Source organism: Theropithecus gelada, chromosome 18 (genome assembly GCF_003255815.1).
Source record: "Theropithecus gelada isolate Dixy chromosome 18, Tgel_1.0, whole genome shotgun sequence".
Taxonomy (NCBI): domain Eukaryota; kingdom Metazoa; phylum Chordata; class Mammalia; order Primates; family Cercopithecidae; genus Theropithecus; species Theropithecus gelada.
Genome location: NC_037686.1, coordinates 44,739,401 through 44,756,851, shown reverse-complemented (window position 1 = coordinate 44,756,851; position 17,451 = coordinate 44,739,401). Strand labels below are relative to the sequence as shown.

General features: G+C 39.3%; 1 protein-coding gene across 3 annotated transcripts in view; it reads right to left on the bottom strand.

Moving 5' to 3' along the window:
• DYM (dymeclin) overlaps positions 1 to 17,451 on the bottom strand; it is a 405,816-nt gene that overhangs the window by 199,140 nt on the left and 189,225 nt on the right. For all 3 annotated transcript variants that reach the window (XM_025365065.1, XM_025365067.1, XM_025365066.1), the window contains 2 exons: positions 8,408 to 8,521; positions 6,986 to 7,080 (listed from right to left, as the gene is read on the bottom strand). In XM_025365065.1, the coding sequence (XP_025220850.1) occupies positions 6,986 to 7,080; positions 8,408 to 8,521 (209 nt within the window). The remainder of the gene's footprint in view (positions 1 to 6,985; positions 7,081 to 8,407; positions 8,522 to 17,451) is intronic.

Genomic DNA, 17,451 nt, shown 5'->3' with positions numbered 1-17,451 from the left:
CCTTCCTGCTCTAGCCCCAGTAACTAGCCCCTAGGCCAGAAACTGACAGTGATCCATGGTCTGCTATGAAGAGATGAATAGGGCCAAATGGGTTCTTTCTCTTTGTAATCTGAAGAATGGGGAATATGAAACAACTATGTTAGCAGCAACCTGGTCCAAATAAAAGGCCTAAGAGCTGAACTAGGGAGGCCTCAGCAAGTTGAAGAAGCCACTGCAGGTTCAAGATAAAAGACACGGAATAAAGGGGTGGGAATCTGGTTGAAAAAGAAAAATCTACAGAAAAAAAGACGTGATACAAAGAACCGCCTCAACTTTTTTCTAGTTCCAGACCACATTTATCCAGATTCAGCGGTATAGCTGTGAAAGAGCAAGGAACTGTAATGATTCAGGAAAGCAGAAGCAGTGGGTACATGGCAAATGGCAACTGAAGATGAAGGGCAAAGGGCAGGGCCCAGACTGTCACTTTAAGAAAGGGTTGCTCAGCCTTGACAGTACTGCCATTCTGGGTTGGGTAATGCTTTCTTGTGGGGGCTGTCGTGTGCACTGTAGAATGTTTAGCAACATCTCTGGCCTCTACCCACTAGATGTCAGTAGCAACCTCTTTCCCAGTTCCGGCAACAACAACAAAATCTCCACGTATTGTCAAATGTTCCCTGGGGGGCGAAATCACCCCAGTGAAGAGCACAGGTCAGATTTTTAACCTGATAACAATAGGAAGCCATTTAATGTTTTTAAGCAAAGGAAGCAATAAGATGAGATTTGCTTTTCCAATGAATACAGCAGTGTGCAGGGGTGAGTAGGGAGGCAAAAAGACCCAGTTAGACTACTGGCATAGTGTGGGTGAAGACGATACACATGTGAACCAAGACAGCAGCCATGGAGAAAGGGAAGAGCATACACATGCAAATTAGAATGGCAGAGTTAGGTAGAACTTCAGGGTCCAGTGAGAATTTGAGAGAAAGGCAGAAAAGTTACAGAATTGGCTTGGCAATTTGGGTGACGGTGGTGAGCGCCATTACCTAGGATAGGGGATTTAAAAGGAAGAGCAGGTTTGAAAATGAGTTCAGTTTTAAACATAATGAAAGTCTGAAGTAAGCATGGAATACCCAGGTAGTGAACCTAGTGGAGTTGGTGCTTAGCCAGCTAAAGCTTACTCAGGGCAAATTATGTGCGAGGCCCTTTACAAATGTCAATGCACTTCATTCTCACCATAATCCTTTGAGATAGCAGCTACTGCCACTCTCATCTTACAGATGGGAAACTGCTGCACAGCGAAGGTGAAGAACATCATCGCCAAGGTTCCACAGGTAGTAAAGTTCTGGAGCTGAAATCTCAAACCCTGGCAGTCTGGCTCCAGAGGCTATGTGCTTATCCTCTACATTGTACCGTCTGCCAGTACAGTGAAGGAGAAAGATCTAGATTATGAATTTAGACTTGGGTGGTGTTTTAGTCAGTTCTCACACTGCTATAAAGAACTGCCTGAGGCTTGCGCAGTGTCTTACACCTGTAATCCCAGCACTTTGGGAGGCTAAGGTGGGCAGATCACTTGAGGCCAAGAGTTCCAGACCAGCTTGGCCAACATGGTGAAACCCCATCTCTACTAAAAATACAAAAATTAGCCAGGCATGGTGGCAAGCACCTACCTGTAATCCCAGCTACTTGGGAGGCTGAGGCAGAAGAATTGCTTGAACCTGGGAGGCGGAGGTTGCAGTGAGCTGAGATTGCACCACTGCACTCCAGCCTGGCCAACAGAGTGAGACTTGTCTCAAAAAGAAAAAAAGAACTGCATGAGACTGGGTAATTTATAAAGTTAAGAGGTTTCATTGACTCACAGTTCAGCACAGCTGGGGAGACCTCAGGAAACTTACAATCATGGCAGAAGGTGAAGGAGAAGCACAGCACCTTCTCCGCAAAGTGGCAGGGAGAAGAGTGGCACAGCCAAGGGAGAAGAGCCCCTTATAAAACCATCAGATCTTGTGAGACTCACTATCACGAGAACAGCATGGGGGAAATTGCCCCCATGATTCAATTACCTCCACCTGTTCTCTCCCTTCACATGTGGGGATTATGGGGATTACAACTCAAGATGAGATTTTGGGTAGGGACACAAAGCCTAACCATATCAAGAGATTTTCAGTATACAAATGACAGTATGTAAAGTCATTGACATATATGTGATCTCCCAGAGAAAATGTGTAAAGACAGAAGAAAACAAGACAGAATGAGATACTAGAGGAAACTACCTGTTAAGCAAATGGTGAAGGAGAAGCCAGAGGAAACAGCCAGTGGAGGGGCATGAAAGACAATAAGGGACAGTCTTAAGGGCTGGAAGTAAATGATATCTTTCTAACCCAGAGCAATCCCTTGCATATAATCTGCTCTTTATAAATGTCTTGAAATTGAATAACCTCATAATCCTAAATAAAGAACACAGCAAATATGCAATTTACAGCACATCCAAAAGACTTACAAATCGAGCAAAACTCAAATTAGATCTGTGATTCTCCTAGAACACCAAGAGTCTGTAGAAGATACATTGTCATTAAATATGAGCAACAGCCTAGGCACTGTAAAAAATAATTCCTTACATTTATGTCCAGCTAAGGAGGCTTTTCAAAGCTTTATCCACATCCTTTCATAGCAATGTAACATGTTATCTGTTTTGCATTTTGTTGAAGATAATGTGAAATACTGACTCTTCTAAGTTTTGCAACTGGCAAATATCAAATTGTGTAGTCTTTTTCTAAAAGAGGATTTAGGAATCATGTATATGAAAACTGCTTACTTCTCACTTGAAGCAGTTACTAGAGAGTCTGGTGAATTCTGAGTTGTACTGCTGTAATACCTTCTGGGTATCTAAACAGTTTTTGTTATGCATCCCTTATCATACATTTCTATACCCTAAACACAAATATTTAGTAGAAAATGAGTTCCCTCAAAGTACAAAAAAGCTGGCCCCCATTTCCAGCTCAAGACAATTGTTTTCTCAGGAAATACATAATGATTTCCTGGCCAAAACTCAAAGTGTTTTCTAAACTTTAATGTAGATACAAATCATCCAGGGATCTTGTTAAAAAGAAGACTGATCCAGTAGGTCAAAAGCCACACCTACACTCTATATTTCCAACAAGCTCCCTCCTGCGTGACACGACGCTCTGGTCCACGCCAGCTATTCAAATGTGGTCCTTGAACAAGAAAAGTGTTGGCAGCATGTGGGAGCTGGGTAGAACTACACTTCCCTCAGTGTGACAAACAGACCATGATACTATCATCTGCTCAAAGAGGTGACTCAAAAAGTTTACCTTAAATTCTTTTCTTCAAAATCCACTTATAAACTCATTTAATCATACTTTATTTTCTTTTTTTTTGTTATTAAGAAAAGACCTTCTTTTCTCTCCATTCCTTTCGATTATTCTAAACTGTGAGTCCCACCCTTAAGCCCCTCCACAGTAACGGCCCCAGCTGTTCCTTTCAGGCTTCTCACCTGTAATCCCAATACAGGTCCACAGCATGCCAGTTCCGTGAAATTGGTTATTTTCTATATATAAATCATGCTGTCTCACCATACCCCCTCTTCTTTTGCTTCAGTTTGTTGTAGCTGATGATTGGTGTATCAGGCCAGTCTCTCTTATCTATCACGTCATCTTTCTCTAGCCACCCTGCCTAATCTTTCAACGAGAAGCGTTCTCACCATTCTTGGAACCAGCCATTCACCCCCTCCACAGCAATTTTTATTTCATTATAATATTAAGGTATAATAATATATATTTCATATAACATTCTGCTATATAAAGGATCCTTGTATCATATATATACGAAGATTGGTCCTGGTCTTACTCCTCCTACTGAATTGCAAGCTTCTTGAGGGCAGGAATCTTTATTATTTATTTTGATACTTCTTGCATTGCTTAACATAGTTCCTTACTCATATTATGCTAACTAAAAATCTATTAAAATGAAGTAAAGCACTGCTCATTATTGATGATCACAATCTAAATATTCTCAGATCACAAATCTAAACTATGTTTCTTATTTCTTCAAATATGATTGGTTTATTTTCTACTTTTGTCATCACAGATTAAAACTTGAGCACAGTGTTTTAATATACATTTTTCCCAACTAGAAATTTTTTTGCATCTCAAAAATATTTAATTGTACTTAATGTATTTTATCAGAACTTAAATTCTCAACCAGCTAATTTGGCTTTTTTTTTGAGACAGAATTTAGCTCTGTTGCCCAGGCTAGAGTGCAGTGGCGTGATCTTGGCTCACTGCAAGCTCTGTCTGCCGGGTTCATGCCATTCTCCTGCCTCAGCCTCCTGAGTAGCTGGGACTACAGGCGCCCACCACCACACCTGGCTACTTTTTTGTATTTTTAGTAGAGACAGGGTTTCACCGTGTTAGCCAGGATGGTCTCGATCTCCTGACCTTGTGATCCACCCGCCTCGGCCTCCCAAAGTGCTGGGATTACAGGCGTGAGCCACTGCGCCTGGCCAATTTGGCATTTTCATATCAAACAAACTAAATGTTCATTTGTCCTTTGAGAAAAGTTAATTGTGTAATGAAATCTTCATGAAACCGTTATAAAACTGCACATAAACAGAAAAACAGCCTACAAAGCAGCACAGAAATCATTAACTCTGTTACGGTGAAATAAAGCATGGTGACAAAGGTTAACTCCTGGAAACTAAAGGCTCTTCAGAATACCTGAAAAACTCCAAGGTAGGAGGAGACTGCTATGTTTACTTTAAATAGTGAAGTTCACATTAGTCCAATGTCAGCCAACTAGATGATCTCTAAAGTACAAACCCAAAAAATAATCTAATGGAATGTATTACGACTAGACATAAATTAAATAGTGAGTCAATGCAAAATATCCTCTACTAAATTCTGAAGATAAACAGACAACTTAATTTTCAGTAACTTAAAAATGAGCCCAGGTCAATCAATGCCTAAACAATGAACAGAATGTGAGATCAGCACTTAAAAGTGATATGCTGTTGGGATCACCACCAATGACTGCTAAACAAAACTGAATGGTCAAAACCACATGACCAGGCTGAGGCAGGAGGATCCCTTGAACCCAGGAGTTTGAGCTTTCCGTGAGCTATGGTTGCTCCATTGCACTCCAGCCTGCTTGACAAGAGTGAAACCCTGTCTCTTAAAAAAACAAGAAAAGACCAGGCGCAGTGGCTCATGCCTGTAATCCCAGCACTTTGGGAGTCTGAGGTGGGCGGATCACGAGGTTAGCAGTTTGAGACCAGCCTGACCAACATGGTGAAACCCTGTCTCTACTAAAAATACAAAAATTAGCCAGGCGTGGTGTCGTGTGCCTGTAATCCCAGCTACTCAGAAGGCTGAGGCAGGAGAATCACTTGAACCTGGGAGGCGGAGGTCGCAGCGAGCCGAGATCACGTCACTGCACTCCAGCCTGGGTGATAGAGTGAGACCCTGTCTGAAAAAAAAAAGAAGAAGAAAGAAGGAGAAGAGAGAAGGAGAAGGAGAAGGAGAAGGAGAAGGAGAAGGAGAAGGAGAAGGAGAAGGAGAAGGAGAAGGAGAAGAAGGAGAAGGAGACGGAGACGGAGACGGAGACGAAGACGAAGACGAAGACGAAGACGAAGACGAAGAAGAAGAAGAAGAAGAAGAAGAAGAAGAAGAAGAAGAAGAAGAAAAACCCTGCATTGCCCCACAAGTAAAAATTAAAGGAAACAATATGACTTCACTGAGGTTCTATTTGAGAGCTACTTGGACAATATCGAACATCCTACAAGAAGTCAAAAAAGTACCCCCATATATTAAAAAGTCCTGCAATGATATTCACTCATGACTGGTTAGTTAGCTTTCCTACCCTTAAAAGTCATGTCTTTACATGGTGAAACCCCGTCTCTACTAAAAATACAAAAAAAAAAAAAAAAAATTAGCCAGGTGTGGTGGCGGGCACCTGTAGTCCCAGCTACTCGGGAGGCTGAGGCAGGAGAATGACGTGAACCCAGGAGATGGAACTTGCAGTGAGCTGAGATCGCACCACTGCACTCCAGCCTAAAAGACAGAGCGAGACTCCATCNAAGAAAAGAAAAAAAAAAGTCATGTCTTTGGCAATGGGTGGGGAAGAGACAAGGGTTTCTGGCTGACAGAATAATGGCTCCCTCAAAAATGTTCACCTCCTAATCCCCTGGACTTATGAATGTTACCTTACATGGCAAAAGGGACCTTATGATTATGATTCTGGCTTTGAGATGGGAAGATAATCCTGGATCAGGAAGGGTCCAGGAAATCACAAGAGTCCTCAGTGTGGAAGAGGGAACCACAGAAGAGGTCAGAGTGATGAGGTATGAGAAGGACTCAACAATCTACTGTTGCTGGCTTTGATAACAGAGGAAGGGGCCATGAGCCAAGGAATGCAGGCAGCCTCCAACCACTAGAAGAGGCATGGAAACAGATTCTCCTTTACAGCCTACAGACAGAAATGCAGCTCTGTTTCAGTTTTAGCCTAGTGAGACCCACGGTGGAGTTCTAAACTAGAGAATTTTAAAATGACTAATTTGTGCTTTCAGCCACTAATTTTTGGTAATTTGTTATGGCAACAATAGGAAACTAATACATGGGTGAACTGCTATAAAAATTCTCTAAAATGCACACAGATAAATCCTTAAAAGTATATTGTGATGCTCTATAAAATGCTCATCAAATACATTCATATTTAATTTACATTACTAAGAAATATACCTGCTCCTCTAAAAAACTAACATTACACTTAAAATTACATTTTAAAAAGATTGAACGTAAATAAAATTAACTTTGATCAAAAAGTTAGGTTAGAAAACAAAACAGAACAAGGTATTTTTAACAAAACAAGAAGGTGATAAAAATTAAGTAGAAAAATGTGATAGTCCTCACAGGTAACATTTAAAATGGAACCACCATAGTATCCATCTTAATAGCTCAACTGGAAGCAAATCAGTATTTCTTTTAAAGTTCATATTTACCTGATGATCCTCTGGGCAGCATACTGATGGAGAGAACGAAACTGTGCCGACATATTTGCTAAAGCTGCCAAACAATTCGTGTGAAGGTACTTGTCCTGTGAGGAAACAGCAAGTGTAAAACATACAATCAAGTCTTCTCCATATTTTAACCAAGGTTAACTATTAATAGAAGCAAATGTAAACTCAGTTGTCACTGATTTTAGAAAGTTCAGATCCACAATCTCTTTTTTCTAATTCCTAAATCCATAAAGCACGGAAAATTCAAAGTTTTTTTCACAACACAAAAAATGACGATGTTTCTGATGGTCTTCATTATTCCCTCCATGGTGAATATTGAAATATTTTGCTACAGAAATATAATGTCTAAGTACAGCATGCTACTTAAGGCCCTAATGGTTACATACAGTAGAGTATATAAACTATAATTATCTTTCTAAAATCCAAAAACTTCTGCTTTCTAAAACATAGCTGGCTCCTAGGGTTTCAGATAAAAACATGAATGTGTATCTGCAACAGCCCCACAGGGGAAAATAACTGAAAATGGGCTGGGAGCAGGGGCTCACGCCTATGGATCACTTCAGGACAGGAGTTCAAAACCAATTCAAGACCAGTCTGGGCAACATAGCGAGACTTTGGCTATTAAAAAAAAAATTAGCCAGGTGTGGTGGCATATGCCTGTGGTCCTAGCTCTTCAGGAGGCTGAGGCAGGAGGATCACTTAAGCCCAGGGGTTGGAGGTTACAATGAGTTATGATTGTGCCACTGCACTCCAGTGCAGCCTAGGCTGAAGTGCAGTGGCACAATCACAGCTCAAAAATAAATAAATAAATAAATAAATAAATAAATAAATAAATAAATAAAATACCATTTCTCTCAGTTATGAATTCTGTACACTGCTTCTCTTTAACAATATATTTCTATTAACCAGAACTGTAATTTACTCCCAGGTACTGTGAATAGAATCCAGCAGAAAGTTTTCTTTTACTCTTTAAAATATTCTCTTTTCTCTTTTTCTTTTACTCTTTAAAATACTCTCTCTCTTCTATTTCTTTCTTATTTAATTCATACTTTCTTGTGCTCATTTCTTGTGCTCATTTTCTTGTCCTCTTGTGCTTTGTTATTTGCTGATATTAAAAAAGGCAAATCAGTGTTACTGGCCAAATAAAGACATACAATAGCTTTTATCTAAATGTTTTGCATTGCTTGTTTTCTATTTCATGTAAAATATCTCCAATCATACAATCCATTAAATATTAAGACCTTATGTTACATTAGGATCATGTAATACAGTGACTATACAGTGACCTGTATTTTCTACCATATGTCATGAGAATTTTAGCACCCTAAAAATTGGGATTGCTTTAAACTATCGTCTTAATTGTACTGTATGCAAAAAAGATAGAACAGCAGCTGGAATACTTACTCTTGTCCTAGTCATGTTGTATTGAATGGTTCTTATTACGACCAGGATCAGGAGACTCCCCAAGGAGATTTCAGTTAAAACTCGTTCTGAATACCAAGTAATATTTTTTAGTATCTGTAATGGGGAAGAAAAGTTTAAGTAAAAAATGACTGCTTTACAGACAAAAGGATTACTCCATGTCCACAATTTTTGATAAACCATGACTTTGCTCTGAAGGTGAGTTAAGCAGCAGAGAGAGGCCACGAATGCAAATGATTCCAGATCTTCAAGGAGAGATGCTCCAGTGCTCTGCCATGGCTATGGAGAGTAGGCAGCTCTGGTGCACACCTCCGGGCCGAAGTAAGCAAGAACTATTTTCTAAGTTAAGACATTTCCACTGCAGATTTGTAAGCTGGAGATGAGAGAGAGAGAGAGAGAGAGAGAGAGAGAGAGGCAGGCAGGCAGACAGACAGACAGGTACAAACACTGGGCAGTACAGCAGCCAAATCTGGGCTGCCCCAAAGAAAGAGGTAAATGGGGGAAAAAACGACAATAAAAAAACCCCAATGGGCTCAGCCGAGCACTCGAACTCCCTAATGTTCTCTTCCATTAAGGTTACTCCTGCATCCTTTCTCCGTGACTCAAGGGAAGTCACTGTGCCATATTATTCTTTACCTATGCACGAAAAAGGAAGAGACTGCTGGGCTGATTCTTGCCCTCTCCCTTAAGAAGAGGCACACATCCACAGAGTACAGCAGACTCCCCACCACTCACAAATGCAGAGGGGGGATCCCACAACCTTGCAAAACAAGTTAGTCTAGACTTGTGTTTATAAGTACAGATGAACAACCAAACCACTAAGTGAAGACATTCGACCTAAGAGAGTGATATGCTGAACCTACTCAAGACTCTTCTAATTAACCAGTGCACATAAAATACAAAGGACAGAACACATTAAATACCATGATGATACATAATCAGCTAAAGACAAATGCAGGGAATCCTACTAAACAAATAACCCAGTTTCTTCAACAAATAAGGGGTAAAATAAGCTGGGATAGGGAGAGAGTGCTATAGATTTGTGAGTCTTAATAACTAAATGCAGTAGACGTTGGTATCTGATTCAAACAAATCAACTCTAGAAGACATTTTAAAGATAATTAGAGATAATAAATTGTTAGGAAGAATTTAAACATTATTGTTGATTTTGTTGAATGTACATTTTTATTTATTTATTTATTTTTATTTATTTATTTATTTATTTTTTGAGATGGAGTCTCACTCTGTCACCCAGGCTGAAGTGCAGTGGCGTGATCTCGGCTCACTGCAAGTTCTGCCTCCTGGGTTCACGCCATTCTCTCGCCTCAGCCTCCCCAAGTAGCTGGGACTACAGGTGCTCGCCACCACGCCTGGCTAATTTTTTGTATTTTTTTAGTAGAGACGGGGTTTCACCGTGTTAGCCAGGATGGTCTCGATCTCCTGACCTTGTGATCTGCCTGCCTCGGCCTCCCAAAGTGCTGGGATTACCGGCATGCGCCACCTCACCTGGCTGGTATGACACATTTTTTACAGTCCACACTTATTGAAAGAACATACTAAAATATTTACACATGAAATTATATGGAAGATTTGTTTTTAAAAATAGAAATCAAAATGTAAAAGGTGGTGAGGGTAAAGCGGGTAGATGAAATAAGAACACGAGTGTTAATAATGACTACATGAAGATCCATGCTACTATTTTCTCCAATTATGTTTAAGTTTCATAGTGTTCATAATAAAAAGTTTATCAAGTAAATAAATAAATAATAAACTATGAAACTGAACAGGCAGAGAGAAGAGACCTCTAATTAAACAGAGAGGATTTAGGAAGCTGGAATTTTTTTAAAAAAATTCTAATTAGTATATTTAGTGAGATTTGACAAAATATTGCATCCATAAAATAAGAAGAGACTGCTATGAAAAGAGAAAATCACAGAACAAAGAAAAGTTGCTTAAGATTAAAATGGCAGCTGGGCAGTGTCTGACGCCTGTAATTCCAGCACCTTGGGAGGCCAAGGTCAGGAGTTTGAGACCAGCCTGGCCCAATGATGACTCTCTAAGAATACAAAAAATTAGCCGGGTGTGGTAGTGCATGCCTACAGTCCCAGCTACTCTGGAGGTGGAGGAACAAGAATCGCCTGAACCTACGATGTGGAGGTTGCAGTGAACCAAGATGTCACCACCGCACTCCAGCCTGGGCGCAGCAGAGTGAGCACTACGGAGAATTAAATTTGTGATGTGAAGGACCAAACTGAGAAGTTCTCCACAGATACTATAAGAGAAAAGTGCAGACGTCATAGGCACTTAAAAATTCCAGAAGAAACAAACTAGAAGAAAAACAGAACAATCAGTAATATGAGAAAATTTCTTTGAGAGGAAAAGAAAAACATCCAACATTCCAAGAAAAAATCATGAAAAACAATCAAAACATTCTTGCAAGATTAATGAATTCGCAGTATATGAGAAAGTTCCACTGGCTTCCAGACAGAAGAAACATGTTATCACCAATGGAAAGAGAAGGAAACTAACATTAGAGTTCCCATTTTGAACACTACACATCTGAAGGACACCAGAACAATGTCTCAAGATTTTTGAGGGAAGACATTATGATTCTAGAATTCTACATCTTGAGAAACTACCACGTAAGTCTGTTGCAAAATAAACTCAGCATGAACCACCCATGTACCATATCGGGAAGAAAAAAAAAAAACCACCACAACACATGTAAGTATTTAGCTGCCCCTTCTCACCATAGTAACAGCAGGACAAATCCAGGAGAATTCAAGAGAAGGAGAATATGGAACACAAACAAGAACAAACACAACAGTCATCCATGACATCAGGAAAACAGAATTAAGTCTAAATAATATGGTTGTACCTTAGTTTTTCTAAAAGGGGATTAAAATAGATCATTCTCTAGCAAGTATAGGGAGAACAGAAACAGATAAAAAGAATAAAAACACAAAGGAATACCACACTCAATTTCATGTCAATATGTTTGAAAGTACAACTATATACAGGTGCATTCCCCACACATATTTTCACTCATTCAACTCTCTGGCCCCACATCACCCAGCATCCCCCATTACAAACAAGCCCACCCTGACTGCATTCTCCACTCAGAGGCTGGCACATAACAAATACTCACTACATGGTGGTTAAATATTATTCAGAATTGAAAAGTAAAAAATATAAAAGTTTGGCTGGGCACGGTGGCTCACGCCTGTAATTCCAGCACTTTGGAAGGCCAAGGTGGATAGATCACCTGAGGTCAGTAATTTGAGACCAGCCTGACCAACATGGTGAAACCCTGTCTCTACTAAAAATTAGCCAGGCGAGGTGGTGTGCGCCTGTAATCCCAGCTGCTTGGTAGGCTGAGGCAGGAGAGTCGCTTGAACTAGGGAGGCAGAGGTTGCAGTGACTGCACTCCAGCCTGGACGACAGAGCAAGACTCTTTCTCAAAAATAAATTCCATAAGTTATATATGATAGAGTATTACACAATAACATCACATAATATCAACAGTTTTAAAAAATTAAATATGTATAGGAAAGTACAAAAAAAATTGACATCTATACGCCCACATTTCACATTACCAACTGTTAATTTTTTTTTTTTTTTTTTTTTTTTTTGAGATGGAGTCTTGCTCTGTTGCCCAGACTGGAGTGCAGTGGTGCAATCTTGGCTCACTGCAAGCTCCGCCTCCTGGGTTCACGCCATTCTCCTGCCTCAGCCTCCTGAGTAGCTGGGACTACAGGTGCCCGCCACCATGCCCGGCTAATGTTTGTATTTTTAGTAGAGACGGGGTTTCACTGTGTTAGCCAGGATGGTCTCAATCTCTTGACCTCGTGATCCACCCACCTCAGCCTCCCAAAGCAACTGTTAATATTTTTTAATATATAAATCTCATTTTATTCCCCTATGAAGGAACAAACACTATCTTGAGTTTAGTATGTATCCTCTAGACCATTTCAATTACTTTATCTGCATATATACATATATGTGTATACATATATATGTAAAAAATCAAAACCAGCATTCCTTTGTGTGTTTTCTAGTACACATAAATAGTACCATACATAATGTATTAGAATGAATGGTGTTTCCCCAAATCTATGTCATTCAAAACCTGTGAATGTGACCTTATATGGATAGAGAGTCTTTGAAAATATAATCAAGATGAGACTGCATTAGATTAATGTGGACTCTAGGTCAGTATGACTGCTGGTGATTTTAAGATGAGGAAGACAGACACAGAGACAGATACCTCCTGAGAGAAGGATGTGATGACAGTAGCAGAGACAGGAGTGATGTAGCTGGCAAGCCAAGTATTGCCTGTGATCACCAGAAGCTAGGATGACACCAGAAAGGGTCTTTCCCTAGAGCCTTCAGAGAGAGCATGGCCCCACTGACACCTTGACTTTGGACTTTCAGGCTACAGAAGACAATACATTTCTGTTGTTAGGAGTCACCTAGCTGTGGTACTCAGACAACTCTGGAACATACCAAGTATCTTTCATTTATATCAGCAGTACTCAGTAACTGTGGTGGTCAGGTACAGTAGCTCTAAGAAACTAACACACATCTGGTTTGTTTGCATCTTACTTTTTTCACTCAGTATGTTTCTGTAACTCTCCTATATTGACACATATAAGAAGAATATTCACCAGGTATGCCTATCTGATAGTACTAGTTCTTTTTTAAAAATGGAATACTCAATACTAGTTAGTAAATAGCTGTTGTTGCAAGCCACTCCCCCAGGTAATATACAGCAGAGAACAAAGGACTATAGTCCACATCCATTCTTACTGGCTGGTGTTGGTGCCATCCACACTAGTTAAATCATTTGAATGTCACCTCTATATCTAAGTCTACTTCATTCCTTGTAACCACTCTAGAGTACTATACTAGAAAGTCACATTTTTTTAAAAAATCCATTCCTCTATTAATGGAAATTTAGGTTATTTACAGTTGTTTTCCTATTTAAAACAATGTTACAATTCAGATCACTATCCTAAATCTTACTATATGAAAGTCAGAAAAAAAGAAAGAATTACTTACTCTCCATATTCTTACTATCCGGACTTTCACCTAAGTTCAGGAATTACACAGATTTTGAAAGCAAAAATACCTGCACATGACTTCATAAGTACATCTGTGAGAATTTACTAGGAAGGAGAATTGCCAAATCATTGAATATCTTCTTTTAAAAATAAATGTATAGGCCGGACGTGGTGGCTCACACCTGTAATCCTAGCACTTTGGGAGGTTGAGGTGAGTGGATCACGAGGTCAGGAGTTCAAGACCAGCCTGGCCAAGATGGTGAAATCCTGTCTCTACCAAAAATAAAAAAATTAGCCAGGCTTGGTGGCAGGTGCCTGTAATCCCAGCTACTTGGGAGGCTGAGGCAGAGAACTGCTTGAACCTGGGAGGTAGAGGTTGCAGTGAGCCGAGATCGCGCCACTGCACTCTAGTGTGGGCAACAGAGCTAGACTCCATCACAAAAAACAAAAACAAAAACAAAAAGTATAGTTACCATTAACTGTGTTAACACACTAAAAAGCACAGAGCAGCACTGTCCAACATAGTGGCACTAGCCACAAGTGGATATTTAAATTAAAATTTAATAAAAGTAAAATCGATTCCTCAGCCATACTAGCTACATTTCAAGTGTGAGCATACTGCACAGTACAGTCATAGAAGACTTCTATGAGGATAGAAAGTTTGATTGATTAGCCTGGTATAGAGACCACCACTGTATCCATCACCTAGATTTATCAAATGTTAGTATTCTTGCTTCTAAAGTACCTGAAGCCTCCTCATTGTTCTACACTGATAACCTGCCTTCCTAGAGGCAGCCACTATCCCGAAATTGGATGGGCTTTTTTTTTTTTTTTTTTGAGTTTTATTATTATCAATACATGTAGCTCTATGCATTCATTCTAGCTGCTTTACAATATTTCATTTACATTATCTGCTCTCCCAATACTACAATGAAAATTCTTTCAAATATGTTCTCGTGATCTATGAAGCTCTTCCTAAAACATAACCTTGAAATGGAATTTCTGAGAGGTGTAGTATTTATTTCTGTATATAATTTGAGGAATATGAGAGGACAAATTCCTCTCTAAAGTGGTTCTACCAATTTGTACTACCACTACCAGCATATGAGAGTCCCTTTTCTCTATATCCTCACCAATTCTTTTTTCTTTCATCAACCTCACAGTAACAAAAACATCACCAACTCTTGATATATCAGATTTTGTCGTTTTTGCTACTCTGACAGGCACAGAATATTTCAGTTGCTTTAATTGGCACAATCCTGATGAAGCATCAGGTTGAACGATGATTACTGTTCAGGGTCTCTATTCTGTTTTTCTATTATTTTGCCCATTTTTCTATGGAATACTTTGTGTTAGGTATAAGCAAGTCCATGCTTGACAAGAAGAGGGCTAGAAAAGAGAAAAAATACCAAAAGGAATAAATGTGTCATATCTCTAGGCATGGAAATAGGTAGAAATTGTGAAATCACAATTTTAAAGTTTTGCCTTAGAAGAGCAGTACATTGAACAAATAGACTAGAGCCCAAACTTAATATCCTCAAAGTCTACCACACCTCTATAATCTGGAGAAGAGAATAAAAACACATGACTTATCTGGCAAGTTAAAACTAGGAGCTATACTAAAAAAGTGACGGTTAAAATTCATTTAACCGTTACCACAGGTATGAGAGGCGGTACATGCTCATTAAATGCTTACTGAATTAGTAGTACCAAATATACTAATCCTAGGCCTATGTGGGAGTGAACAAAGTATATACAGTCCTTAAACAATCTCACCAAACAATATATGTGCAGGCCGGGCATGGTGGCTCACTCCTGTCATCCCAGCACTTTGGGAGGCCGAGGCAGGCAGATCACGAGGTCAGGAGATCGAGACCATCCTGGCTAACACGGTGAAACCCCGTCTCTACTAAAAAAATACAAAAAATTAGCCAGGCGTGGTGGCAGGCACCTGTAGTCCCAGCTACTTGGGAGGCTGAGGTGGGAGAATGGCGTGAATCCGGGAGGCGGAGCTTGCAGTGAGCCCAGATCATGCCACTGCACTCCAACCTGGGCGACAGAGCGAGACTCAATCTCAAAATAAAAAGAAAAAAAACAATATATATGCTGTAAATTACAGGCTGTCCCATGTTAACATGTGGTAAAAAAACAATGCTTCTATGAGCCCAAGCACACAGTCTTAGGTGTACTGGGGTCCATGACGGATGATAAGGGAGAAAACCCTAGAGCAGGGTCAAGAAGAACATGCCTGACTGAATCCTGCCTTACCTTGTAGCAGTCCCTTGGAAAAACTGACAAAATCCTGAAAATTCTGATGAAAATCCCCAAATCTAGAGAGAGAAACAAGTTTGGTAGGTTTATTTCTTTGTTTCTTCTTCCAACTAAATAGTGGAAAGACGTGTGGGAGAGAAAATGAAAACCTTCAGACATTTTCAAACATGAGAAGGTGAATAAAATATGCCACAGAAATATTCTGTGAAGAAAATAATTGCAAACAAAAGCCAGACATATACAAGATGAATAAAAACAAAGAACTCAGGAACACAGAAACTAAACTATGGTAAAAGGGTTGATGGTAGACAACACATTCAATAAAATCAGTATTAGGCAATTTTGGCAATTTGAGTTACAAAACAGAATGGAAATGTTGTAAGTTTTGAATAATCTAAAAAAATAATTAGCCAGGAGTGGTGGCACTTGCCTGTAATCCCAGCTACTTGGGAGGCTGAGGCACGAGAATTGCATAAACCTGCGAAGCGGCGGTTGCAGTGACCCAAAATTGCGCCACTGCACTCTGGCCTGGGCAATAGAGTGAGACTGTCTCAAAAAAAATTTTTACAAAATTAAATAATTAAACTAACAAAAAATTGGAAGAAAGAGATGAAAAGAAGTGTGGAATTAATAATGTTCTCATGTTTCTCATTAAGAAATACACTGATTCTCTCTACAGCTGCAACATGGATTTAAAATAACTAAACAATGATTCTAACATCTTATCTTTCCAAAATCTCTTTTCTTCACCATATACGAATATTTAAAAATATATTGTATAATGAAGGTCTGGTGTGGTGGCTCACGCCTGTAATCACAAAACTTTGGGAGGCTGAGATAGGCAAATCATTTGAGCCCAGGAGTTAGAGACCAGCCTGGGCAACATGGCGAAACCCATCTCCACAGAAACAAAAATTTGCTGGGCATGGTGGCATGCACCTGCAGTCCCAGCTACTCAGGAGGCTGAGGTAGGAAGATCACCTGAGCCCAGAAAGTCGAGGCTACAGTGAACAGTGATTGCAGCACTGCACTCTAGCATGGGGGCAAGAGTGAGACCCTGTCTCAACTTAAATAAAAAGAAGAAAATTTTCTGAAAATGATGTTCACCCAATGTTAATAGTTCTAATTTCTAGTAAATGAATGAGTATGATCATTTACACTAAAACAGTATAATAATTTGTCTTAAGCTAAGGTATTCACATCTTAGGTGGCAGTGATAAAGTTTGACTTTAATGTATTTTCAAATTCTTAAAAATAATTACTGTTAAATACATTTTTTTATTTCTAGCATTACTCTCCTGTGCTGCCTATTGTCCAAAGTCTGAAAACCATTTTCATACATTTTGCTTACAGTGGAAAAGCAGAAGAATATAAAATCAAAGGTCTAAGCTTCTACCTTAAGAAACGTTGGAAGAAAAAAAAAAAAAGCAAATTGAGGCTCAAGTAAGCAGTAGAAAATAAATAATAAAGAGCATAAATAATTAAAATAGAAAACAAAAAATGGAGGAAAAAAATCAATAGAATCAAAGTTATTCTTTAAAGTTTTTTTAACTTTTTTAAAAAGTTAGAAAGATAAAGAAGAGAATAGACACATCAGCATGAAGACTAAGGGGTAATCTCTCTGGCTAGTACAGACATTAAAAGGTAACTTTTTTTAAAAAAAAAAGAAGAGGTAATAAGAGTATATTATGA